This window comes from Microtus pennsylvanicus, chromosome 5, assembly GCF_037038515.1.
Source record: "Microtus pennsylvanicus isolate mMicPen1 chromosome 5, mMicPen1.hap1, whole genome shotgun sequence".
Taxonomy (NCBI): domain Eukaryota; kingdom Metazoa; phylum Chordata; class Mammalia; order Rodentia; family Cricetidae; genus Microtus; species Microtus pennsylvanicus.
Window position 1 is genome coordinate 64,443,286 of NC_134583.1, and position 25,893 is coordinate 64,469,178.

The window sequence follows — 25,893 nt, forward strand, 5'->3', positions numbered from 1 at the left end:
TTCTTCTCTTAGAAATATATTAACATTTCACTGCTCAAAAGTAGAAATTGTACCCGTGGGATAGCAACCTCATAGCGCGGCCATGTGCAGCTCCTCCCGCAGGCAGCAGGAGACCACTTGAGACAAATTCCACCGAGAGAGTGGTGTCATACGCCAAAGAACTCCAACAATTTTTTTTTTTGCATGGGTGGAGGAGTGGGCAGGTAGGCCCTCCCCACTGAGGTCCAGGCAGGGTTAGCCAAGTGCAAGTGACCCTCCTGCAGCTTGGCATTTTCAGAAAGGAGTAGTTTGTTGGAGTCCGGGGAAGCTGCAGCCTCAGAGGACTAAAGCCCCTAGCAGACCATGGGGAGAACTATGGAGACCAGGATGATCCCGCCTTCTGCTGTCAGTAAGGGGAGAACCGTTGAGAACCCACTTCTTACCGCTCGTTATGGGATGGAGCCTGTTGTAATGGTGAGGACTGTAGCATTCAGAGGTCACTGCCGCTGGTGTGGTGATGGACACTGGTCATCAGGAGGCTAAGTCAGGAGGATGACATGTTCAAGGCCAGCTTGGGCAACATTGCAAGTTCCAGGCTGAACTGGACAATTTAGTGAGACTCTGTCTCAAAACTAACACAAAAATAACATTAGAGGGCTATGTTATAAATTATGACCTATGAACATTTGCAACAACCTGCTTCTTCTGGCCAAGGGCAGAGTAGGCACCACTGTAGGACTATAGTGTCAACAGGTGCCTTGCAGGCAAGTGACGCTTCCCAGTGGCTGAGGGCCCCCTATCTGCCGTCTCAGCCTGAACCCTGCTTCCTATGGGGTGCGGTAACAGGCCTGGAGCCAGGTGTTTTGAACTGTCAAGATTGTACCTGAGAGGTTCAGGGGAGGAACCTAGTTATGAGCCAACAATCCCAACAGTACTAAAAATGATCGTGAAGGTAATTTAATACACAGGAAAAAAGGCATGTTTGTTTCTCACAGAGCAAAGCTCAGCAATTGGCTTGCCTTCTCTCCAAGCCTCAGCCACACCTGGGTGGTTGATTCCTCTTTTTACAGATGTGCAAGTTTGAGTGGGTAGAGCAACTTCTTCCGGCCATACGCCAGCTGAGCCACAGGGTCTCTCAACAGAAAACGCCTGTGCAGGGGCCTTCCTGGTCTATTGAGATACCAGCACCTTCATTAATGCAGCCCCTACGGCCCTTACGTGTGTTCCAGCATCTGCCCTTGTCAAAAGACACTGTTGTTTGTGTGTATGCGAGTGTGTGCACACATGTGAAGCCCCGCGGTCCATGTCAGGACCTCCATGCCTTTCCATCTTACTCTTTGAGACAGGGTCTCCTAATAGACCCAGAGCTTGCCAGTTTGGCTAGACTGTCTAGCCAGCAAGTCCCTGCATCCTTCAGTCTCTGTCCACCTCCTCTACAGGGATTATAGGCACACACTACTGTCTCTGGCTTTTATGTGGGTGCTGGGGGTTTGATGGGGGAGTGTCATATATCAATCTGTTGATTTCATTGGTTAAGCAATAAAGAAACTGCTTGGCCCTCATAGGTTAAAACATAGGTGGGAGGAGTAAACAGAACCGAATGCTGGGAGAGAGAAGCTGAGTCAGGGAGTAGCCATGATTCTCCCACTCCAGGCAGACGCAGGTTAAGATCATTCCTGGTAAGCCAGCTCGTGGGCTACAGCAGATTATTAGAAATGGGCTAGTCCAGGTGAGAGAGTTAGCCGAGAAAAGGCTAGATATAATGGGCCAAGTGGTGTTTAAATGAATACAGTTTGTGTGTTGTTATTTCGGGGCATAAGCTAGAGCTAGCCATGTGGGCGGCTGGGTGCTGGGGATGCAGCCCCGCCGCTCTTATTACTACAGGGGTTGAACTCAGGTTCTTCCTGGTACTCACACAACACGCATGTCACAGACTGAGCTGTGCCACATTGTCACACATACCACGTGCCTCTGGGTGTAGGCAGGATGCTTGCCAGTATGTGCAGGACAGGTGCAGGCTTGGGCCAGTTAACAAGGGGACAGTGGTTCTCAGAGCTTTTGGCCTGGGGAACCCCTCATTCTGAAAGACTTCAAAGAGCTTTTGCAGTCAAACGTCTGGTTCTGACTTACCCTTACACACAGGAGTTTTTGTTAGGTAAACTAGTTCCAGAGTTTATTAGACACTTACGAAGCTATTTTAAATATTTATTGATCCTAAGACCAACCTCCCTGCATGTTTGTTCAAATCAGTCCTGTTCCCCCAAAGTCTCAACAAAGAAAGTGTCACTGTCCCTAGTGTTTGCAAATTTCTCTTTCTTTTTTTCTTTTCTGTTATTATGTAACCCAAGCTGGCTTTGAACATCTGATCCCCCTGCCTCAGCATCCCTCATAGCACAATCACAACAATATTGGATTTTGCAAATTTCCTTAAGACTTGGCTTCATAGAAGATCCCTGGATTCTCACAGCCGCTGGAAAACTTAGCTGTGGGATAATCCTTTTGTACACTGTGAAGATTTGTTACTCGGATTAGTTTTTTTAAAAAAAGCTGATTGGCTGGTAGCCAGGCAGGAATTATAGGTGGGACAACCAAACCAGGAGAATTATGGGAAGGGTGGAGTCAGGGAGACTCCAGCCAGCTGCTGAGGAAGAAGGACATGTAGAAAATGAGGTAACAGGCTTTGAGTCACATGGCAGAGCATAGATAAGAAATATGGGCTAGTTTAAATGTAAGAATAAGCTAGTAACAAGCCTGAGCTATTGGTCGAGTATTTGTAATTAATACTAAGCCTTTGAAAGTGGCTGCAGGACAGGAAAACTCTGCCTACATATGGTGCCCAATGTGGGGCCACATACATCCACATAAAACTTGAGAGAGTTTAGAAAAAGATTCTAAACACACGAAAGAACAGAGTCAAGCACTGCTTCTTGATAGCAGTATTTTCTCAGGTGAGCTCTGTTTGCTGGGTAGGAACAGAGGCATGGCTCCTTTAAGAGCCAGAGCTATTGGCCAAGCATTTGTAATTAATATTAAGTTTCTGAGTGATTATTTGAGAGCAGCTGTGGAACAGCAAAACTCCGCCTACAGAACTCCGTAGAATGTTCCTGAGCTGATGATGAAATCAGATGAGAAAGAAAGGAGCCCTTGGGGCTGGGAAGACCGTTATAGGCAGCATCTCATGGCATCTACATGGTGGAATATCTAGGTACTATTATCATACATCTCTTCAGATGGGAAAATACTGGATACTTCAGGCATTTGCTCTTAGGCTCTGACCTCATTCACCTGCAGCTGCTGTAGATAAGGCGCCAGGTCTGTGAGACCTTGAAACTGAACCCCCAGAACCGTGAGCACAGTAAATCTTTATGCTTCGTAAGTTATACAGGCTCTGAAAGTGAGCTATAGCAACAACAACAAGCAAACGAAGATAGTGAACCAGCAGCTTCCACCAGCACCAGTCTGGGTTAAAAACCAAAAAGAGTGTTACTTTCTCTCTCTGAAGAGAAAGAATATGCCTTGGAGTTCTTGGCCCATCAGGGAGAGTGCTAGAGCAAAGGCTAGCCCTTTGCAGGCTAGCTCTTCACACAGAGCGTCTTTCTCACCATCATCACACCTTTGGGCACCTGCTACACTGTGGACATCCGTTTGCAAGGGAGTGTTTGGAAGCCTGCACCTGCAAAGTGGGTCCCTTAAGCATCTGTCTCATGACATCCATCAGAGGAGCTCACGGTTACTAAGCTGGAAATGTCCCATGTTCTACTCCCAGCTGGGACTCTTTCTCTCGTGTTTGCCTGATGTCTAGGGAAGCTGGTCTGTTTCAACTTGGCTGGCTCTTCCAGCGGCAAGAGACAGCAATATCTGGAGAAAGCATTGTGGGGTGGTTGAAAGTGGATTTTCTTTCTTTCTTTCTTTCTTTGTGTGTGAGTGTGTGTTGCCTGCACATGAGTGTGCACATGTTAAGGTCCAGAGGAAGATGTGAATGCCTTCCTCCAGATGTGGATATCTTCCTCTATTGCTCTCCACCTTGAGACAGAGTCTCTCATTACACTGAAAACACACTGTTTCAGCTAGGCTGGGTGGTCAGTGAGCTCTTGGGATCCATCTGTCTCTTCGTCCTTTCAATCCTGGAGTTACAGGCAACATGCAGCTATGCCTAGCTTTGGTATGGGTGCTGGGGATTTGAACTCTGGCCCTCAGATTTGCAACATAAGCAACTGTACACATTGAGCCATCTCCCAGCCCAGTGAAGATATTTTTAAAGATTGTAGATGTGTTGTATCCATAGCCCAGGATATGGATAGAATGCTCTTTCAGCATGCACAAGGCCCTGGGTTCTATCCCCAGCATCAGAAGAAGAAACAGAGAAAGAAGAAGATGTGGAAGCTTCAGATATTTCGAGGAGGAATCACAAGTTCATGCAGAGCTTAGCCTAGGACTTGTAGATTGAGAGACCAGGGGGCTCAGAGGTACAGCATATCCATGACAAACACTCCGTTTTAACTTTGATTAAGACAAAAAACTATATCAATGAAGAGAGTCCATTAAAAAAGAAAATCCAGACCAATGGTTCTCAACCTGTGGGTCACGACTCCACTAGGGATCACATATTATTATAATGTAAACATTATATTTACATTATAATTCATAGCTGTAGCAAAATTACAGTTATGAAATAGCATCGAAATAATTTTGTGGTTGGGGGGTTCACTACAATGTGAGGAACTGTATCAAAGGGTCACAGCAGTAGGAAGGTTGAGAACCACTCATCTAGGCTTTGGAATTTCTCTTGAAAAATCAGGAACTCTGGTTCCTCGAGACCCATGTTCTTAAGTAGCAGCGAATACCTGGGAGGAACGAGCTTGAAAAGGACCTGAGCTGCCACCAACCTGGTACGAGAAACCATACCAGCCAGGCTTATTCACACAGTTGCTTCCACCTAAAAACCTTGTATTGTTTTTAGTGGTGTGTCTTTGCCTGTGTATGTGTATAGGTATGTGCAGGTTACCATAGAGACCAGAGGTATCAGATCCCCATGGAGCAGCCTGATGTGGGTGCTGGGAACAGAACTCTAGTCCTCTGGAAAAACAGTACCTGCTCTAGCACTGAGTCATCTCTCCAGCCTTGCTCCCATTTGTAAAGGAGAATTTTAAATATGGTGAAATGCAACATTTCAACCTATTCAGTGCTCAGTGCTGAAGGTAAGGGGCAGGGGGCAGGAATAGGTGGATCCCTGGAGCACACCGGCCAGCCGGCCAGCTGAACTGATAAGTTCCTGGCTCCTTGAGAGAGACTCTGTCTGTGAAGGCTGTTCTTGGTTATCAATTTGACTCTATCAGGAATGAACTATAATCCATAAATGGAGGGCACACCTGTGACCCAAATCTTGAGGCGAGGGGACAACCTGCCTTTGATTAGAAGAATCTTTGATGTGGAAGACACAGGCCTTTAATCCAGACCTTGAGCCAGGGATGGGTTAGGGGTGTGTGTGGCAGGGGAAGACACCTTTTATCCATACCTTGAGGCTGGCTGTAAAGCACACTTTTAATCTGGGCACACCTTCTGCTGGAATCCTATAGAAGGACAATGGAAGAAGGAAGGATTTGTGCTTTGCCTGCTTGTCCTTGCCTCATCAGCACGGCCATTCCAGCTGAGACACAGCCTCGTGGGACCAGACAGCTTCTAGATTCTTGGGCTTTCCATTCACGACCAGTCACTGTTGGACTGCAGTCTGTAAGTCATTCTAATAAATTCTATTAAATTCCATATCTCTATCAATCTATCCATCTATATCTATCTATCTATCTATCATCTATCTATCTCTATCGCTATAGATGATATAGATATATGTAGAGATTCATTCCATATGTTCTGTGACTCTAGAGAACTCTGACTAATACAGACCCTGTCCCAAAACTAAGATGGAGAATGACTGAGGAAGACACTGAGGATCACACAGACACACAGACACACACACACACACACACACACACACACACACACACACACTTTCTCTCTCCTCCACCGGTGGAGAGAGTGCCCCGAGTTCTACTTTCAGCCACTCCATTCTCCCACTGTGGTCTTCCCGACCTTTGAACTTCCTGTCCCGGGGGTATCAGGTGTGTGCTCTTTTGTTTGTGAAACTCACTGCTGACATTGTGAGTCGCAGCGGCTTGTTCTTGGTTTGCTGTGTTTGTTTTGCTATGCTGGGGATGAAGTGCAGGGCCCGGCACTTGCCAGGCAAGTGTTCTGCCATGGACCCCAAGCAGCCCGGTGGGATCCCCCTATGCAGCTGTTTCGAACAGTATCCCAAGGTGCCTGCGCTGCTTCCTGCTCTCCTGTCCCAGGATGTCTGTCACTTTCCTGCTTTGCCACAACTCTGCTGTGCGTGGGTGTTTGCAGGAGGTGAGTTATCACTGCCCTTGAGAGGTATCTAGGGGCGGGACCGCTGTGTCACAGGAGACACGCCCACCTGGCAGGGACATCTGCACAATTTTATAGATAACATACCTGGGCATTATGTTAAGTATAATAAGCCAGACTCAGTAAGGTAAACAGACATCTTTTCTCTCATAAGTGCAATTCAGATTAGAAAAAAGTGTGCCCATGTGTATGACAAGGAAGCAGAAGGAGCCATCCGGGGTATGGACACATTCATTCAAGTGGGAAGGAGGAGCGAGAGGGGGTGACAGAGGCAAAGAAAGACAGGTACCGCACACATAGATTTCTTCTCGTATGTAGAACATAGATTTAAACTTGTATATGGGAGGGTCTAGAAACTGGGGAGGGGGGATCTTGAGAACAGCTCTTTAACAGAAGCAGAGGGAAGAAAGAGGGCACATGTTACCCATCTGGGAGGAGGAAAAGAGCCGGCTGGAGGGGGGCAGAGGATGGCTTGGATGAGCACAGGGTGCAGGTGTGAGAACGCCGTTGTGCAGCCCATCGCTTTGTAGGCGATCTTAATTAAGTTTTCAAGTGGAAGGAAATATATGGGGCATGCAGGGAAGGGGAAGGGTGGACAATGGGGGAGGGGAGACCGAGGAAGATGATGGGGGCTGGGGAATGAAAGTACAGCATACACACATATGTGAATAGCCTCAGTGGAAGCCGTTAACTGAAAAACATAAAGCAAACCAAAAATTAATAAAAAGAAAGGCCCCAGAAACAGGGAGGGGGTGCTGAATGGGTCAGCCCTGGCCCTCACATATGACAATCATGAGCTTTGTAGAACATTACAAAAAGGTTCCTAATTTGTGACGCCACTGGGGAGTGGCTCCCTCCCATGGGGGTGCATTCTCTGAGTTGGTGGCAGCACCCCGTGTCCTGCTTTACTGGATATACGGGCTTCCTCTGAAAGCTCCTGGAACCTGTCCCCTCTCCCCAAATGTGCTCAAAGAAGTTAGGACTGGATTGGGGCTGCAATGTGTCATCCGCAACAACCCACTTCTGTCCCCGGTGCTGTGTCCTCCAGCCACAGAGTCTCAGCGGCTCCTTTTGAAAATCTCTCTCTCTGGCAGGCTCTGCCCTCAGGACCAACGAACAAATAACACTAGGTCCCTCTGCCCAGCTGCACACACCTCCAAGCCACTGCCTCTGCCCTCTGAAGACTCTAGAATTCCTTGGTCTGCATTTACACCTTAGCTCTGCCATTTGTATTAGCTGGATAGTCACCTTTCCCTACCTGGCTCCTGGCCAGGAAAATGGGCATACCAACAGAACCTTCCTCGGAGTCTGTTGGAAATACACACACACACACACACACACACACACACACACACACACACACCCCAAGCACTTAGAACAGAACCTGGTGTGGACAGTCACAAGATTGTGTTTCTCTTGCCTACAGGCTACTCTATGCCAGGGCAGGCACAGAGAGAGAATGTAGCCACAACTACGCTCCAGCCGTGACTGTCTTGTGGTGCATTGCCACAGACTGACTCTCTTGGAGATCGAAGACCGAGGGATAACAGGGGTGAAGGCTTAGGAGAACCCAGGATTCGGCGAATGACAGACAGACACAACTCTAATGAGATTTGAATCTGCTGCAACTTTACTAAAATTCAAGCATCACTTTTAAGAGATTACAGAAGGAAGTTGGCAGACATAAAAGTTTCTATAGAAAAATGATTACAGGCAGTTGATTATTCTCAGCAAGTCTTGTGGTCAGGGCCAGGTGGGCAGAGCTTTTCTTTGAAATTCGTCTCACACCACTAACTGTGCTTTCTCATGGCCCTAAATCATATCTGCCCTCAAGGTAACCAAGGTAACCCAAACACCATTCTTCAGGATTCCACACCCAGGGTTTGTTCCAATATTGAATGGCTGGCTTCATGTTATCAAGAATAGCTTGCCTTTGTTTTCCTATCTAAAATGCACCAGGGGTTTCTCATTCTGGCTAGCCTCTCCATAAATGGTAACTCATGCCATTCCATACATTTTCCTTCATAATTTGCCCATCTTCTACCAAATCTCCTATCATGAGCTCTTTCTGTTCTAGGGTATCTGTAAATTCCCCCAGAGAGCGATCCAGAGTCTTAATGGCCTGAATCAAGGGAGGGAACTGCCTCATCCTCCGTATTCAAGGAGCCATTGGAAATGTTTTCTGGTTCCTTGAACAGATTAAATTTTTGTCAAGAGAAAAATAGAACAGAAGAAAGGATAGCAGAGCCAATGCAAGAAATCATCGCCAGGAACAAAGTGAACGAGGTCGTTGAGGCTAATCAGGCACCTCAACTTGAGCAGACTGCCAGGGAACCGCGGGGGGCCAAGCTCCAAGAAGCACGAGCCCCTCATTTTGAGACGGCCACCACCTGAGAGAGGCATTTTGTCACACAGGCGAGACAGCCGTGGATGTGGCAGTGTATGCCTGCTGTGGCCAGCTCTCTGTATTACTCTAGAAAGGAGGGACACTCAGGATAGAGTCTCGAGCTGTGCTTTGGGTTGCTATGACAAACGTAGCTGACAAAAGCAAATCAAACTGCAGTGATGAAGTCATCTGGCTTCAAAGCAGCGGGTGAAGCAGCAGCAGCGGGAGGCACAAGTCATGTACCCACAGTCAAGAGGCAGAGAAGGATGAATGTGCTCTGCTCACTTGTGTGTGTGTGTGTGTGTGTGTGTGCAATGTGTGTGGGTGCACTCACCCTCACACGTGTATAGAAGCCAGAGGTTGAAGTCAGGTGCCTTTCTCTGTCATTGGCTATATGATGGCGAAAGTTTTCAAAATAGGGTCTCACTATATAGCCATGACTATCCTAGAACTCACTGTATAGACCAGGCTGGCTTCAAACCCACAGAGATCTGCCTGCCTCTGTCTCCCCAGTGCTGGGATTAAAGGCGTGCGCCACTACACCTTCCTCCTACCTTATTTTTTAGGCAGAGTCACTAAACCTGAAGCTCATTGACTGATAGACAGGCTGGCCCGTGAGCCCTGGGATCTGCCTGTCTCCTCCTTCTAGTGCTGGGATTACAGACATGCCCTTGATGCCCAGTTCTTTTCATGGAAGCTGGGGGTTCAAAGCTCAGGTCAAAGCTTGCACAACCCTCCTCTCCTGCTTTCTTTTTAACTCATCCCATAGGACTATGTTGCCCACATTCAGGGTAGGTTTCCCGGGTTACACCTCTCTGCAAACATCCAGGCAGACATACGGACAGGTCTCACCTAGGTGGTTTTTAATCCAGGTACACCGATGGTGAAGGTTAAGCATAGCAATCTGCAAATGCTAGAAATGAAAGTGTTTGCATCCCCGAGCAGCTGAAAGCCTTGCGGCTCTTCTCCTGACTACCCTGGAGTACTGCCTGCTATGTACGCTTTGTCTGTGGCTCAGGGCTCAGCACTGCCTAGATGCCGTGTGCCTGCCCTGCTTCAGTCTGAAGAGATGAAAAAGCAGTTACAGCCACACTGATTGCTACTGTCAGTGGTTGGGGCTGGAAAAGTCCTTCTGGGCATGTCCCTTTTGTCTCCTGCACCCCCTCCTCCCCCTCCTCCTCCAGCTGTCCTAAGGCTGCCTACTCCCAGAGTGGAGGGGAGGCGGGAGAGTGGGGGAGAAAGGCAGCCCAGTGCCCAGGCTCCAGTCTCCCCTGCCTCTCCAGGCCATGGGCCCCCTGCCAGGTGAGGGCACTGGCCAAGGCCCAGTGAGAGCAGGGAAGGCCCCTTCCCTTGCAGGGGCCTGCTCAGAGTTCAAGGGTTCTGAGGAGATCATCCAGGCTTCCTTTAAAACTGCTGCCGCTGCCGAGGCTGGAGTTTGGAGTTTGACCTGTGTGGAACCTTTCTCAGCAACAGGCAAGGAGGAGGCAGAACCCCTGCTGTCCCTGCCACTCTCTGCTGCAAAGGACAAGAAATCCTAGGGGTCTCCCTTCTCCCAGTCACTGCTTTCTGCCTCTGAAGTCCCTAAGAGCCTAGGGCGGCAGAGTCTGCGTCCAGAAGAAGGTAAGATCCCTCCTCCCCAAGACACTCACTCTCCAAACTGAGAAGCCCCTCGGGTCCAAGGACTGGATAGCCACTCTGACGGGGTCCCACCTGTGAACTTCATGGGAGTCAGAGAAGGTTCGTTTGCTCCTAGCCTGCAGAAGGTGGTTTGGGGGTATCAGTAGCAAAGGCCAGGGGCCCTCAGTTCTTCCACATCACCAAGTTCAGAGACACTGAAGAATGGGAGCCTTGGGTGCCTTGTCTGTCAGGTGAGGATTTGGAGGTCAGCCTGGCCCAGCCCCCAGGTGTGGCAGAGTAGGTTCCAGAGAGCTAAGGAAGGGAAAGAGCTGCGGGGGTCACAGGAAGCTGGGCTGGAAGGATGTGTTACTGCTGATAATGAGCAAAGATGAAGTTATGGCCCACCTGCATGCCCACCTGCACTTCTGGGATCTCTTCCAACTGCACAGCTGCCAGGGAGGGTGGGTACACAGACAAACCCTAAGGCCATTGAATACACTCCAGGAACAGAGCTTAGGGCAAAGCTGAGAGCCAACCCCCGTGGCTATGAGCTGGTCAGCTCTGGGAAATGGCTGATGGGTGGTTCTGGACCTCTGACTTGGAGAAATGCTGCCCTTGTTGGGATATTTGTTTGCAAGACCGGAGTTTATGGAGTGTCTGCTTTGGGGGCACAAGATGAAACAGACGAAACATCCCTGCCTTCCTGGTGTTTACAGTGCCATGAGACAAGGAGGTACAGGAGAGTTCTACAGATCATGGGCCACGCTTCATTAAACCACAGAGTCAAATCACATTTGGTGTGAAAGGAAATAACTTGGGGACCTGACAGAGGCCAGGAGAAGGCAGTTGGCCTCTAAATAGTGAGGGGGTAGGGGGAAAGTGTATCAGAGTGAACGGGTAACCGAGGACCCTGAGATCATAGATAACTTTCACGGAATAGACAGAAGCCAGCAAGTGATCTTATCTATGTTCAAATACCTCTTTGGCTTCCATAGAAGGGAGAGGTGAAAAGGAATCTAAATTAGCCGTGGGTAGGAAGAGCGGAACTCCTTGCTCCGGGCTGGACCAGAGTGAAGGTGGCTGGAATGATGGTGATTTAAGTGAAAGGAGCAGATTCGAGGCTTGTTTTGGAAGTAAAAGAGAATAGAGCTAGAGTTGACTAGATTCAGGACGTTGAGAAGAACATGATGAATTATTTGATGGATGTCGATATGCTATGATATTTTTGGTTCTTGGACACAGTGCTTGGCACACCAAGCTCTCGTATGTCACTTGTTGAAGGAATGGTGGGGCATACTGATGGATGCACGGATGTGTGGATAGGTGGACAGATGGATGAATGGGCGGGTGGGTGAATGGATGGATGGATGGATGGATGGACGGATGGACAGATGGATTCTTGAGTGGGTAAACACATGAAAGAGGAATTAATAAGCTGGTGGATGATTGGATCCACGGCTGGACGTGACTTAAGGGTGCTTTGGGCTCTTCAGGTGTGAGTGGCTAGTGGCATGGCCAGAGCGGCAGAGGCACCTGCTTTCCTGATGAAGAGTTTGGTCTCTAGCTGGTGCATGCTAACTTTGACTATCTGTAGGCGTCTCTGTGAGATGCCACGTTGGCATTTGAATGACCACGTCCTGTGACTTCTACTCTGCTATTTCAGGGCAGAGCCGTGACTGAATGGGATAGGTGAATGGAGAAGACTCATCCAGTTCCCCTGCACGCCCATCTGTCGCCCTCTGTGGCCCACTGGGGCACAATGCCTTGCTCTGCCATGCTTAGAAATTCTCCCTTCACCAGCAGAGCTGTGGTTTTTCCTAATGTCTCAGAGTCTACCTTCAGCCCTTTCTACAGTCTACAGTCCTATGCCAAGCATCAAGAGGCCAGAAGCCACAGAGGCCGGTGAGCCCCGTCTTGTGGTAGCCCTAGGCCACCTCATCCTTCTTGGCCTTGCAGTGGTGCCGCTCCCTGTAGCTAGGCTGGTCAACCACCAACTCCCTAGGCCAGGCCAGTCAAAAGGCCAGCTTGGGGTTTTGAAGTGACAGGTTCCTCCACAGCTGTGACTGCTGAGGAGTAGGAAGGAGGGTATGAGTGGCTTCAGATCAAGGCTTGGTGTCACATCCAGGATTCTCCTGCCAGGGGTTCCTATCTGATGGTGGGTAGAAGTCGAGGAGTTAAACCCAGGCTGGGGCCTCGTTCAGTCATTTACCAGGGGCATGACTTCAGGTCAGGCCTTGGCTTTACCTGTGCAGTGGGAACAAGGATGTGGGGTGGTGTTAATAAGAGGCCTGACCTCGTAAAGGTGGGTTACAGGTGAGATTCACTCGTAAGCAGCCAGGTCTTCCTGACGGCTAAGTCCGCGCTCTGCCTTCTTCCTCACTGCCGGCATTTGAAGGCTGTGAACACATAAAACATCCACTTCTAAACGATGTGGCACAGCTTGTTTGTTCACTGTGATGGATCCCTGACTGTTTTCCCATTTTATAGTTGTGGAAACAGTCTTGGGGAGAGCTTATTGTTCGATGTCACAGCTAGAGGAAGCAGAGGTGAGATCCGAGCCAGAGCTCTGAGGTCCTGAAGTCTACACAGCTGGTTTACAATGACACATCTATTTCCCAGGGAGTCTTGGCCCAGAGTTAACATCTGTAACTAGATGGTAGCTGTCATTTTTTCCGTGGTGCAAGGGAACCACTTCCTGCCTCCCCTTTTGTCTTTTTTTTTTCTTTTTCTTTCTGGGAAACTTGCCAGTGCCTTGGCAGAAGTATCAAGCTTGACACTTCACGTCAGGAGTGTCTCTAACATACAAGGGGGGCTGCGAACACTAGGTCATAGGTAACACTTCTTTTCTACCCGTTGTGAAAAGTTTGAAACACACATAAGTTATAAATTTAAAAGAAAAATGTGACCCTCCTCAGCAGGCACACAGAGGGCCAGGCTGAGACAGAACAAAAAGGAGCAAAAAAGGAGGCTACCTGTGGCCCGTTAGCCTGCTTGCCTGCTCTGGTTCTCTTGGCCCTTGCACTGTGGTGTGGAAAATTTTCACATCTCCCATAGCACAATCACTGTGTAAAAGGCCAGAAGGGAAGGGTGGGAGCTGTCCCTGTTTAACTGAGCTTCCTTTTGTGCTCTGGCCACTAGGCAACCTCAAGGGCAGCCTGTTCTGTTTGCAAAGAACGCCTTTGTCAGGACTCTGCCCTCACCCCACCCCTCAGGAAGCGAGCTGGCAGGGGCTCTGAGAAGAGAACCTCGGGCCCACCGTCACTTGGCCCTCTAAGGCAGGCTGGGATCAGCAACCATGGTGCTCTGCGCAGAAGGTGCTGAGCGGAGGCCATTGTACTGAGCAGTTCTGGGTAGCCACAGCATGGCAAGGGACTGCGGAGAAAACTCATGGGGATGGGAGCAAGGTTGCCTCCCTAGATGTCGAGAACTTGGCACACAGGTAGTACCTGATAAATACTTGCTCTGCTGAGCCCCCGAAGTCTGATGGAGCTCACCATGTAGAGCCTAACACAGAGATAATATCTAATGATGTTCCATTGAACTTCCAGGGCCTAACACAGGGCCTGGCACACAGCTGGTACCCACTAAATAAATGTCTTATTGAGGGGCTAGAGAGATGGCTCAGTGATTAAGAGCCCTTGCTGCTCTTCCAGAGGACTTGGGTTCTGTTCCTGGTTACCACACAGTGGCTCATAACATCCTATAATCCTGGTGCCAGAGGATCTAGCACTCCTTCCTGACCTCATGCACTTACACAGTACACATATGCACATACATGCACACAGACAGGCACACACACGTAAAGTAAGTAAATAAAACACTTTAACTATCTTACTGCATGTCCAGCGTATAACATGGCATAACATAGCTGGGGCTTAACAAATACTTTACTGAGTACCAGTTCTTAGCACAAAGAAGATGTAGTGGTACCTATTGAGTGTTTGTGAAAAAAGAGCAGAGATAAAGGAAGAAAAGGAGGGACAGGAGAGAAAGGTGTGGGGCGGGGAGCAAGACAGACAGTTGCCTGGAAACACAGTGACCTTCTACCTGATATTCCGGTAGCACCTATGGCTTTGACTGTGGCACGTGCAGGATTTGACCCGGCTCACTTTGGCTTCTTGATGTCTTGTTTCTGTGAGCTGAAGGTGTGACGAGGAGGGTGAAATGAGGGAGTGTGTTATATACTCTGCACCTGCCTGGAAACACAATGACCTTCTACCTGATATTCCGGTAGCACCTATGGCCTTGACTGTGGCACGTGCAGGGTTTTACCCGGCTCATTTTGGCCTCTTGATGTCTTGTTTCTGTGAGCTGAAGGTGTGACGAGGAGGGTGAAATGAGGGAGTGTGTGATATACTCTGCACCTACACTAGTCACAGTGAGGTCACACAGCTGTGTGCTGAATGTCAAGGAAGCTGAAGGCAGGCATGCGGCAGCACTGCAGGGTTCCTAGCATTTGGTCCATCTGTCCGAACCATGAAGATGCAGTCTCCTAGCTCCACTTCTGAATCACTTAGAAGCTGTGCCAGCCTCCCCTGCAGTGATGAAAGACTTGTTTATCTGCAGGGCCCCTCAGTGCCTGGCAAGCAATGCACAGGAAGGGGCCTGGGGGTGAAGCTGGGGACACGGATGGCCCTGCTATCTCTCCTCCTTCTAGCTTCCCTCCCTTTCCAGACCTATTTTCTAGATCCATCTACCCCTTTCCAAGGTATAGCAACTATCCCAACCTGTAGCTACATCCTATGCTTACCCAGGATCCCCTGTTTTTGGAGCAGCCGATCAGCTGAGCTGGGCTCCAGGTCCACTCACGAGCTGTGTGACTTCAGACAGGATGCTTTGTCCCTAGGACCCACAGCTTCCTCACCTTTAAAGTCAGAGAGAACATTTTCTACCCAGTGGGGTTTTGACCCTTGAGATTGCACCCAAAGTCCATGGAGCTCCTCTCCAAGCCTCCAGAGTCTCTCCATGCTGGAACCTATAAAACCCCACCCCCACTCTAAATCCTGTCTCTGGTTCACACAATACCATGGCTCAGATATCATCATCCCATTCCTCAGGGGCCAAGGATCATACCTGGCTGGGGCTCAGGTGAGGGCAGAGCTGGATGGGCATTTGCCTACTCCTTCCTTACGTGTTAGGACACGAGACACAATGCCCATCTTCCAGGGGCCTTCCTTCCTCCCCTTCTTGCTTCCTTCTTCGCCATAAGAGCTTATATCAGCACTCGCTCTTGTCTTCTCTTCCTTTGAGAGGGCCTCCGGCCCAGGTCTGAAAAGCTAGGACCATCACTGCATCAGAACTAAAAGCATGGTTTTACCTAGGGAGAGACTGTCAAGGCTGGTCAAGGGGGCCTTGCAGGGCCCGGAGCACCCTGAAGGCAGCATCTCCTGTATGGATTCTTGCCAGAGTGATTAGGGGTTCTGGTCTCAAAAAGGATGTGGGCAGGCAGAGCGGGTGGGTAGGGGAGGACACGGACACAATCTGAGGGTGAATCTGGATGATATAAAGAAAATGGAATTTGGGAACTAGAGAGATGACTCAGCAAGTATAAGTATGTACTACTCTTCCCAGCACCCTCATGACAAACCAGACATTCCTACAAAGGCCTGGAATTCCACACATGAGTAGACACATGTACACACGGATGTAATACAGGCACATACAACACATAAATAAACCAGCAATCTAACATGTAAGTAGCAGGCTGGGCCATGCTGATGCAGACTCGCAGCAGGTTCAGAGCCAGCCTGGGCTACATAGTGATTCAGGCTGTACTATATAGCAGGATCCATTCTAGAAGCCAAAGCAAAAGAAATAAACCGCTCAATAAGTCAACAGTACTGAGAAAGAGAAAGCCAGCTCTAAGGACTAAGAATACCCTGCTAAGGTGCTTAGACCCATTCTAAAAGTCAAAGCAAAACAAGCAAACCACCCCAAAAGTCAATAGCACTGAGAAAGAGAAAGTCAGCTCTAAAGACCAGGTGTATCCTGCTCAGGTGACCTGGGCTCTGTGCAGCTCCCAGCAGAAGCAGGACCCCATTTCCCTGTCCCTCTTACCCCATCACCAAGTCTTATCAGCAAATTCCCAATAATTTCTCTACTCCTCTCCCTGCGCTGTGGTTAGAGTGTGTGTGTCTCCTTAAGAGTTCATAGGTCACAACCCAAGCCCCATTGCTATCTATAGTGATAAGGGATGGGGCCGTTGAGAGGTGCTTAGGTCATATAGCAAATCTCTCACAAACGGGATTGGTTTCCTTATAAGAGAAGCTTGCTGGAGGCTGCTTGCTCTTTCCACCCTGGGAGAAGGCAGAAAAGGCATCATTTAAAGGAGATCAGCCTTCGCCAGACAGCAAATCGGTCGTCACCTTGATCATGGGCTCCAAGGCCTCTAGAGTTGCAGTCAATGGAGTCACGCCATTGAGAACTTTTTCTGGGGACTGGAGAGATGACCCAGTTGCTCAGAGCCCTTGCTGCTCTAGCAAAGCACCTGGGTTCAGTTCCCCCCCGCTCCTATCAGGCATCTCCCCCCCCCCCCAACACACACCTGTAATTTCAGTTCCAGCAGCTCCAGCACCTTCTTCTGGCTCTGCAGACAGCGGCATGCAAATGGCACACATACATACGCTCAGGCACAAGTATGTACACATAAAAATGTATTCAGGCTAAGGTGTTTTGTTATAGCAGCAGCTGAGGGTGAAGAGATAGGCTCAAGTAGCAGCCAGAGGTAGGCAGGAAAGTGAGCATGAAGAGCCCATGGCTCTGCCTGGACGATGTATCTCTTCACCCTCAGCTGCTCACATTATCGCCTTGTTATTACCGTCAGCATTATACTGCAGGGCTGGGAATGGAACCTGCGGCCTCGTGCACACTAGGCAAGCGCGCCACCACCGAGCCACTTTTCCAGGCTTTATTAAAAATTCTTTGATGACATTCTTTTTAGATTCATTTTATGTGCATTAGTGTGAAGGTGTCAAATCCCCTGGAACTGGAATGACAGACAGTTGTGAGCTGTCATGTGGGTGCTAGGAATTGAACCCGGGTCCTCTTAACCACTGAGCCATCTCTCCAGCCCCCTTTGATGACATTCTTTAGCCTAGAGCAAAAGTGTGCACTAGGGATATTGGTCTTTCAGGATGTGAGAGCGTTTTGATTGTGACAGTTTACACCACTAGACACGTAGTATGTAGAGACTTGTTGCAATGCCCAGAACTACTTCATAGCTAAGGTTTCCAGACATCCCAGACAGTCATGTGGGCAAAAGGCATGCTTGCAATATCTAGAACCTTCTCCAATTTATGAGAGATACGTGTGTACTTGTTTTGGGTTGTTTGTTTGTTTGTTTGTTTTTTGAGACAAGGTTTCTCTGTAGCTTTGGAGCCTGTCCTGGAACTAACTCTTGTAGACCAGGCTGGCCTCGAACTCACAGAGATCCGCTTGCCTCTGCCTCCCGAGTGCTGGGATTAAAGCCCTGCACCACCACCACCCAGCCCAATTTTGGGTTTTTTGTTTATTTCTTTGTTTTTTCTGAGATAGGGTCACTCTACATAGTCCTGGATGTACTGGAATTCACTACATAGACCAGGCTAGCCTCGAACTCACAGAGATCTTTCTGCTTTTGTCTCCCAACTGTTGGGATTAAAGGTGTGGGCCACCATACTCAGCCATGTACTTGTTTTTATTATTCATAATATCTTCTACAATATTTTTCCTAAGATTTTTTCTTAAATTAGAAGCATGGTTACCATAGTGATAGCGATAGCTCAGTTGTAAATTTGTTTTTCTTTCTTTCCTTCCTTCCTTCCTTTCTTTCTTCCTTCCTTCTTTCTTTCTTTCATTCTCTTTCCCTCTCTCCCTCTTTCCCTTTCCTCCGTCTTCCCTCCTCCCTCCCTCTTCCCTCTGGTGCATATACAAGGTCATGTATGCAAGTATGTGTACACTTGAGTGCACATGCAAGTGGATGCTAGAAGTCAAGTTGGATCAACTCCAAAAGTCTCTCTTTGAAGACCACACACCTTGCTTTTTTGAGATGGCATCTCACTGGGATCTGTGTCTCACAATTAGGCTAGCCTGACTGGCCTGCGAGCCCCAGAGACTTTCCTGTTTCTGCCTCCCAAGAGCCTAGATGACAAGATCGGATTACTAATCCCAGTTTTTGTTTTGTTGTGTGTTTCACTGCAATACTGAGGATCAAACTCGGGCCCTCACGCTCATATGGAAAGCACTTTACCAGTGACCACCCCCAGCCCCAGAGCTTAAATTCTTAACATTTTACTTGTTTGTTTCTTTGAGACAGGGTTTCTCTGTACGTAGCTCTGGCTATCCTGGAACTCACTCTGTAGACCAGGTTAGCCTTGAATTCACAGAGATCTGCCTGCCTCTGCTTCCTGAGTGCTGGGATTAAAGGTGAGTGCCACCACTGCTTGGGCAAGAACTTGGATTCTTTAAAGATCTGGTTTGTCTGAGTCTCTCCATTTGTCATAGACTGTCACTGTCTTTGGGGAATTAGTTCCAGTACAGGACTGCACACCAGGGACTGTCAGGGCTGGCCACTCCTTACCCCACAGTTTATAGGGAATGGCATAATTATGCCCATGCCCCAGTTAGAACCACCTAAGGGATTTTGCTGGTTTCTCATGGTTGCTGCAGCCTGTTATCCCAGACTCAGTGGCTAAAACAATCCACTCTTATTATCTTGAGTTCAAAGTGCTAGATGGGCCTTACTGGGCTCAAATCTAGTTGTCAGCAAAGACTGGGGAGACAGCTCAATGAGCAAAGTACTTGATGTACAAGCATGAAGACCTGAGTTCAGATCCCCAGTCCCCCTCTATAAAGCTGTGTGCTGCATGCCTGTAATGCATATAATGTACGTAATATCTGTAAGCTCTGAGAAGGTCAGAGACAGGCAGATCCCTGGGGCTTTCTGGGTAGCCAGTCTAGGCACTGGGTCAGCTCCATGTTCATTGAGAGACCTTATCTCAAAAAATAAGGTGGAAAGCCCCAAAATGAAGACACCTAATGCTGACTTCTGCATCCCCCACACACACACCAGGTCTGTGCAGTGACACACACATAGGCCCATCCACAGCCTGCATACCTTCTACCACACACAGGCACACACATATGACTTGCACACCCTCCACCACACACACACAGGCCTCAGCAGAGCTGAGTTCTTTCTGGAGGCCTTGGGCCAGTCTTCTCATTTGCTTTGTCAGCTTCTAGAAGCCACCTGCATTCTTTGGTTCAGGGCCCCTTCATCCCGTGTCCAAAGCCGGCAATGCCAAACTGCACACTTCTAAGGCTGTCACCTCTGGCCCCTCTGATTCGCTGTCATTTGTGATTGTATTAGATGCTCCGAGGTACTTGCAAATTTTAAGGTCAGCTGGGTAGCGGTCTTATTTCTCTCTGTGAACACCACACAGTCACAGGTTCTGGAGATTAAATGTACATACCTTTGGGGTCATTATTCTGGCTATCAAAGGACTCTCTTAAAATGTCCACAGAAGAGCAATCTCCAGAGAAATGGTTTCTAATAGTAGTTGAAAGCATGGATTCTGGAGCAAGGTTATTCAGGTTCAAATCCGAATCCTTCCACTTGAGCTGTGTTACCTGGGCAAGCTAGTTAACACTTCTAATTCCTTCTACAAAATGAGGATGATAACGAAAGTGATGGCTTTGCAGGGTAGAAAACACTTAGAGGGAGTCCAAGCAGGCCGCAGCTGCTGTAATGGGTGTATATTAAATGTATGCAATTAGGCCGAGCGGTGGTGGCACACACCTTTAATCCCAGCACTCGGGAGGCAGAGACAGGTGGATCTTTGTGAGTTCGAGGCCAGCCTGATCTACAACCCCCACCCCCAAATGCTTGCAATTAATGGGCAGATGCAGTGTTAGAACAAGACTGCTGTGTCTGGCCAACTCTTCCCATTTTACTCACTGTAAACTACATGCTTACCAAGTAGAAGAGTGTGCAGACTGTTTTTTTTTCTTTTTTGTCTTTTCAACACAAATTTAGACATATGTAAGAAGAGGGACTTTCAGCTGAGGCATTGTCTTCATCAGATTGGCCCTGGGGCAAGTCTGTGGGACATTTTCCTGACTAATGGTTGTTGTGGAAGGGTCCAGACCACTATGGACAATGCCACCCTAGGTAAGCAGTCCTGGGTGATCTAAGAAAGAAGTCTGAGCAAGCCAGGAAGCAGCACCGCTTATGGCCTCTGCAACAACTCCTGCCTTCAGGTCCTTGCATGAGTTCCTGTCCTGACCTCCCTTGGTGATGGCCTGTGACATGGAAGTGTAAGCCAAAAAAACCCTTTACTTACCAAGTTGCATTTGGTCATGGTGTTTATTACAGCTGAGAAAGCAAACTAAGATACCTGGAAAGAGAGAAGCTCAGCTGAGGAATTATCTCCACTGGATTAGCCCATGGTCATACAAGATATTTGCTAACTGACATGGGAAAGCCCAGTCGCTGTGGGCAGGGCCGTCCCTGGGAGGTAGGCCTGGACTGTATAACAAAGGTAGGGCAACATGAACCTAGGAAGGAGCAAGCCAGTAAGCAGTGTTCCTCCATGGTCTCTACTTCTGTTCCTGCACTGAGCATCTGACTTTTCTTTCCTCAGTCATGGACCGTAGCATGAAAGACAAGATAAACTCTTTTCCAAGTTGCTTTTGGTCATGGTGTTTGCCACAGCAACAGAAACCAGACTGAGACAAAAAGCATGCTGGGACTTTATGTATCTTATTCTCTTTTTAACAGCATTGTGCTATTTAGCCCAGGTTAGCCTCACACCCAGTAATCCTTTTGGCTCAATCTCTAGAGTTCTGGGATGACTAACCTGCCCAGTGTTGTCTGTACTCTTTGAATTGTTTGTTCTTTATATTTTGCTGAGCAAGAAGTTGAATTGTTAGCAAAACCAAACAAAGAAATCAACTGTAGCAATGTGAGCACCTTCTTTGTGTTTTCTAGGTGGGTGGAAGGGTGGGTGGATGGTAATGGTGTGTGGGGGGATGGACCTGACTTCCTGAAGCTGGCTCCACCACACTTCCATGCAGGTAGATCTTTGTAGTTGTTGCTGCTGCTTCATGGGGGGAAGCCACAGATGGAGTGAGGGAAGGGGCTCTGGGATCTGGAATCTAACTGCTTTGCTCTCCCCAGGACTGGGACGTTCGTTCAGCACCATGGAGAGTGGCATCCTCAGCCCTCAGCCTCCACAGTCTGATGCCCTGGAGGCTTTTCCCCAGAAGAATCTGGAGCCCGGGGACATCGCTGTCCTGGTTCTGTACTTCCTCTTTGTCCTGGCTGTTGGATTATGGGTAAGCCAGGAGATGAGGTGAGAGATGGGGCGAGGAGGGAATATCTGGTCCAACTCCAAAATAAATCCTATCCTTTGGGAAAACAAGATACTGAGAGAGGAAGAAATAAACTACAGCAATTAGAACTTGAAGTATGTGGAGGCAAGTGATCTCTGTGAGTTCAAGGCCAGACTGGCCTATATAACAAATTTCAGACCAGTCAGGGATACACAGTGAAACTCTGTTTCAAGAAAAAAAAATCCCCCCAAATATGTGGAGTGCCTGGAGTACAAGTCAGGAGTTAGAATACGGGAGGTTCGGGAATTCTTTTTTCTTAAATGCACTGTATATCAACTGTGTTGGTCAGTAAGTCAATGCATGTTCACTTGTTATTTTGGGTAATTTGCAAGGAAGGTCTCTTTTTAGAAAACCAGTATTTGTCTTACTCTATGCACATGTGCATATATGATCATACCCACAGAAGTCAGAAGAGACCAGAAGAGAGTGTGGGGTCCCCTGAGTTACAGAGGGTTGTGGGTCAGTTGATGTGTGTGCTGGGAACAAAATTCTGGACCTCTGAGAGAACCATATGCACTTTTAATCACTTAGTTGTCTCTCCAGCCCCTCAATGAAGATCTTTTTTAAAAAAAATTATATATATATATGTATATATATACATATACATATATATATATATATATATATATATATATATATATATATATATATATATATATTGCATGTATGCCTACAGGTCATAAGAGGGAACCAGATCTCATTACAGATGGTGTTGAGTTGCCATGTGGGTGCTGGGAATTGAATTTATTCAGTGCTCTTAACCTCTGAGTCATCTTTCCAGCCCCACCTCAAGGAAGATCTTATATCATTTTACAAACTAAAGAAACCTAGGTCCAAAGAATTTAGATTTTTTTTTTGTTTTTTGTTTGTTTGTTTGTTTGTTTCAAGACAGGGTTTCTCTGTAGCTTTGGAGCCTGTCCTGGAAGTAGCTTTTGTAGACCAGGCTGGCTTCGAACTCACAGAGATCTGCCTGCCTCTGCCTCCTGAGCCACCACCACCTGGCCAGAATTTAGATTCTTTAGTCTGATACTAAATTATGAGACTTGAAGCTAGAATCTGCACTTCCTTTACTTTGAAGCCTATGCTCTCATATACACACACGTATATATGAGTGTTGTATGTATATAAGTATATGCATGTATATATGTTCATTTTTATGGTAATATAGCTATAGTCACATGGTTCAAAATTAATAGTAGTTTAATAAATAGCACATAAAGTCCCACTGAGACCATTCCCTTCATAGGTGACCACTATTATTAACTTGTGAGCATTTGACATACTGTTCACTAATGTACTCTTCCAGGTTTAAAAGCAAATCAGAACAAATTATATGTACTTTGTAGCCAATGTCTTGCTACATAACCCAGTCTAGCTTCAAATTTGTGATCCTCCTGCCACCGGCATGCCTTCCTTGGGCTGGCATTAGTCTGCACACTCAGCAGTGATGTATGCCAGCCTGCTCACTCTTAGTAACAGTGCGTTGATTTCATTTTTGCCAGCCTGCTCTACATAGTGAATTCCAGGTCAGCCAGGGCTACATTGCAAACTCATCTCAAAATTTAAAATAAAAAATGTAATTCACAGCTGTAACTTTTCATTACAGTTCCTAATTAATTTATTTAAAATATAATTATTTTAAATGTATCTGAGCTGGCGCTTGTGAAAGACCTTACAGAAACATTTTCTAGAACACTAAAACAATGAAATCCATTATTAGCTGCCACTGGCAAGCCACTGATCTGCAGCTCAGACGTCTAGAGGATCCTGTAGGTTATCACAAACATGTGAGCCGGGTGGTGGTGGCACACACCTTTAATCCCAGAACTTGGGAGGCAGAGGCAGGTGGAACTCTGAGTTTGAGGCCAGCTTGGTCTTCAAAGCGACTTCCATGACAGAATCTAAAGCCAGAGAAACCCTGTCTCAACAAACCAAACCCAAAACCAAACCAAACCAAACCAACAAAAAACCAACCAAACAAAACACCAGCAGCAGCAACAACAAAAACAAGTGACGTGGGGACTGGCAGGGTGGCACTGGCCAGAGATGAGGTCTGAGGTCGCCTTAAGACATTCACATCGAAGTTTCAGTCAGACAAAATGAATCTCGCTCCATGGCCTCCCCATTCACAGTCCCCAGCCTCTTCGGATGCCTGAGCACTGGCGTTCTCCTCACCAGCCCTCTCCTTCCTTGCAGTCCACGGTGAAGACCAAGAGGGACACAGTGAAGGGTTACTTCCTGGCTGGAGGCAACATGGTGTGGTGGCCTGTAAGTGGTCTCTGGTTGCGTTCCTCACTTGGCAGACTGGGAGGAGTTCTGTGGTGGGCGTTTGCACAAGGCTCTGCTTCCCAATCCAGTCATCCCTCAAAGACTCTTCAAGCCCTGCCATTGTTTTGCTCCATATTGTCTTCAGGTTGGAGTGAAAGCTAAAGAAAGTCTTGCTCCAATTCAAATTTATTTACACAAAAGAACCCATCAGTGCACCTCTAGGATGGTTGCAGAGGCCCAATTTATCAATATTACCACAATCTGCTGACCTAGTTTCTCAAAATATCCCTCCACCATCTATTGATCTGCCATCTACCTTCATCTATCCATCCCTCAATCCATCCATCATCTGTCACTTGTCTGCTTTGTCTTCTCTCCTGTAAACGGAGACTGCTCGTTCATTTCCCAGCTGCCCAGACCTGAATAATCACACAGAAACTATAGTAATTACAACATTGTTTGGCCTATTAGCTCAGGCTTCTTATTAACTAACTCTTACATCTTAAATTAACCCATTTCTATTCATCTGTGTATCGCCATGAGGCTGTGGCTTACTGGGTAAGGTTCTGTCTTCTGAGTCTTTCTCCTTAGGCCGCTACATGGCATCTCCTTGGCTCTGCCTACTCTTTCTCTCTCTACCTCTGTTCAGACTTCCTGCCTGGCTTTACTCTGCTAAGCCATTGGCTGAAACAGCTTCTTTATTAACCAATGGCAATAAAATATATTCACAGTATACAAAGGGGACTCTCATATAATCTCCCCTTTTCTGTCTAAATAAAAAGGAAACTTTTAACTTTAACATAGTAAAATTACATATAACAAAACAGGTATCAAGCAAGAATTGCAGTTAAAATATTTCTTTGTGAATCTAAAGTTTTATATCTAATTTATCTTTTATTATAACTAAGGAAAACTATAACTATCTGTTTTCAACTGTTCAAAGACCCCAGAAGGATATAATATTACCTAAGTAAACAGGAAGCGCATTGTAAGCAACTTCCAAAACTCTAGTATTGACAGAGACATTTGGCTGTTTGGTCAGTCACCCAAAGTTCTTCTCTAACATTGGGGCACCCATCTTCAGCCTACAGTAGCTGGTAGATTTTTCCATGAAGCGGGAAATTTGAAAGACTGCTTTGCCTATATTGGCAGTTTGTCAGTTACTTTCTTTTGTGTCCTGCAGAATGTCTGGCAGACTCTATCATGAAGCAGGAACCCCGAAGAACTGTCTCACCCTCTTTAGGCAACTTCAGCAGTCATTTTTCTGTGGGTCCTGCATATCCACTTCATACAGCATACCATCAAGCAGTCCAGGCAAGAGCAGTTTCTTGCCCAAATGGCTAACAAACTCTATAAAGAACCTTTTTGATGCTCATCTTAAAGGAGCCGCACCTCTGTTCACTGCCAGCAAACAGAGTCTATTTTTAAAAAATGTGGCTACTAAGAAGCTATGCTTAACTCTGTTCTTTTGTGTCTACAATTCCTTCCCAAGACCTCTTAGTTTTTATGTGGATATAGTTGACCCTATTGGGCACCATTTGTAAACAGAGACTGCTTGTTCATTTCCAGGCCACCAAGACCCGAATAATCACACAGAAACTATATTAATTACAACACAGTTTGGCCTATTAGCTTGGGCTTCTTATTAACTAACTCTTACATCTTAAATTAACCCATTTCTGTTAATATGTGCATTGCCATGAGGCTGTGGCTTACTGGGTAAGGTTCTGTCTGCTGAATCTTTCTCCTTAGGCAACTACATGGTATCTCCTTGACTCTGCCTACTCTCTCTTCTATCTCTGTTCAGATTTCCTGCCTGGGTTTACTCTGCTAAGCCATTGACTCGAACA

General features: G+C 47.3%; 1 protein-coding gene across 2 annotated transcripts in view; it reads left to right on the forward strand.

Moving 5' to 3' along the window:
• The first annotated feature begins 9,976 nt into the window (after positions 1-9,976).
• Positions 9,977-25,893, forward strand: part of Slc5a11 (solute carrier family 5 member 11) — a 54,782-nt gene continuing 38,865 nt past the window's right edge. The window contains exons 1-3 of one of the 2 annotated variants that reach the window (XM_075974849.1): positions 9,977-10,405; positions 21,561-21,718; positions 23,972-24,043. In XM_075974849.1, coding sequence (XP_075830964.1) covers positions 21,584-21,718; positions 23,972-24,043 — 207 coding nt within the window. In that variant the 5' untranslated portion in view covers positions 9,977-10,405; positions 21,561-21,583. The remainder of the gene's footprint in view (positions 10,406-21,560; positions 21,719-23,971; positions 24,044-25,893) is intronic. The other variant, XM_075974850.1, reaches the window with a different exon arrangement.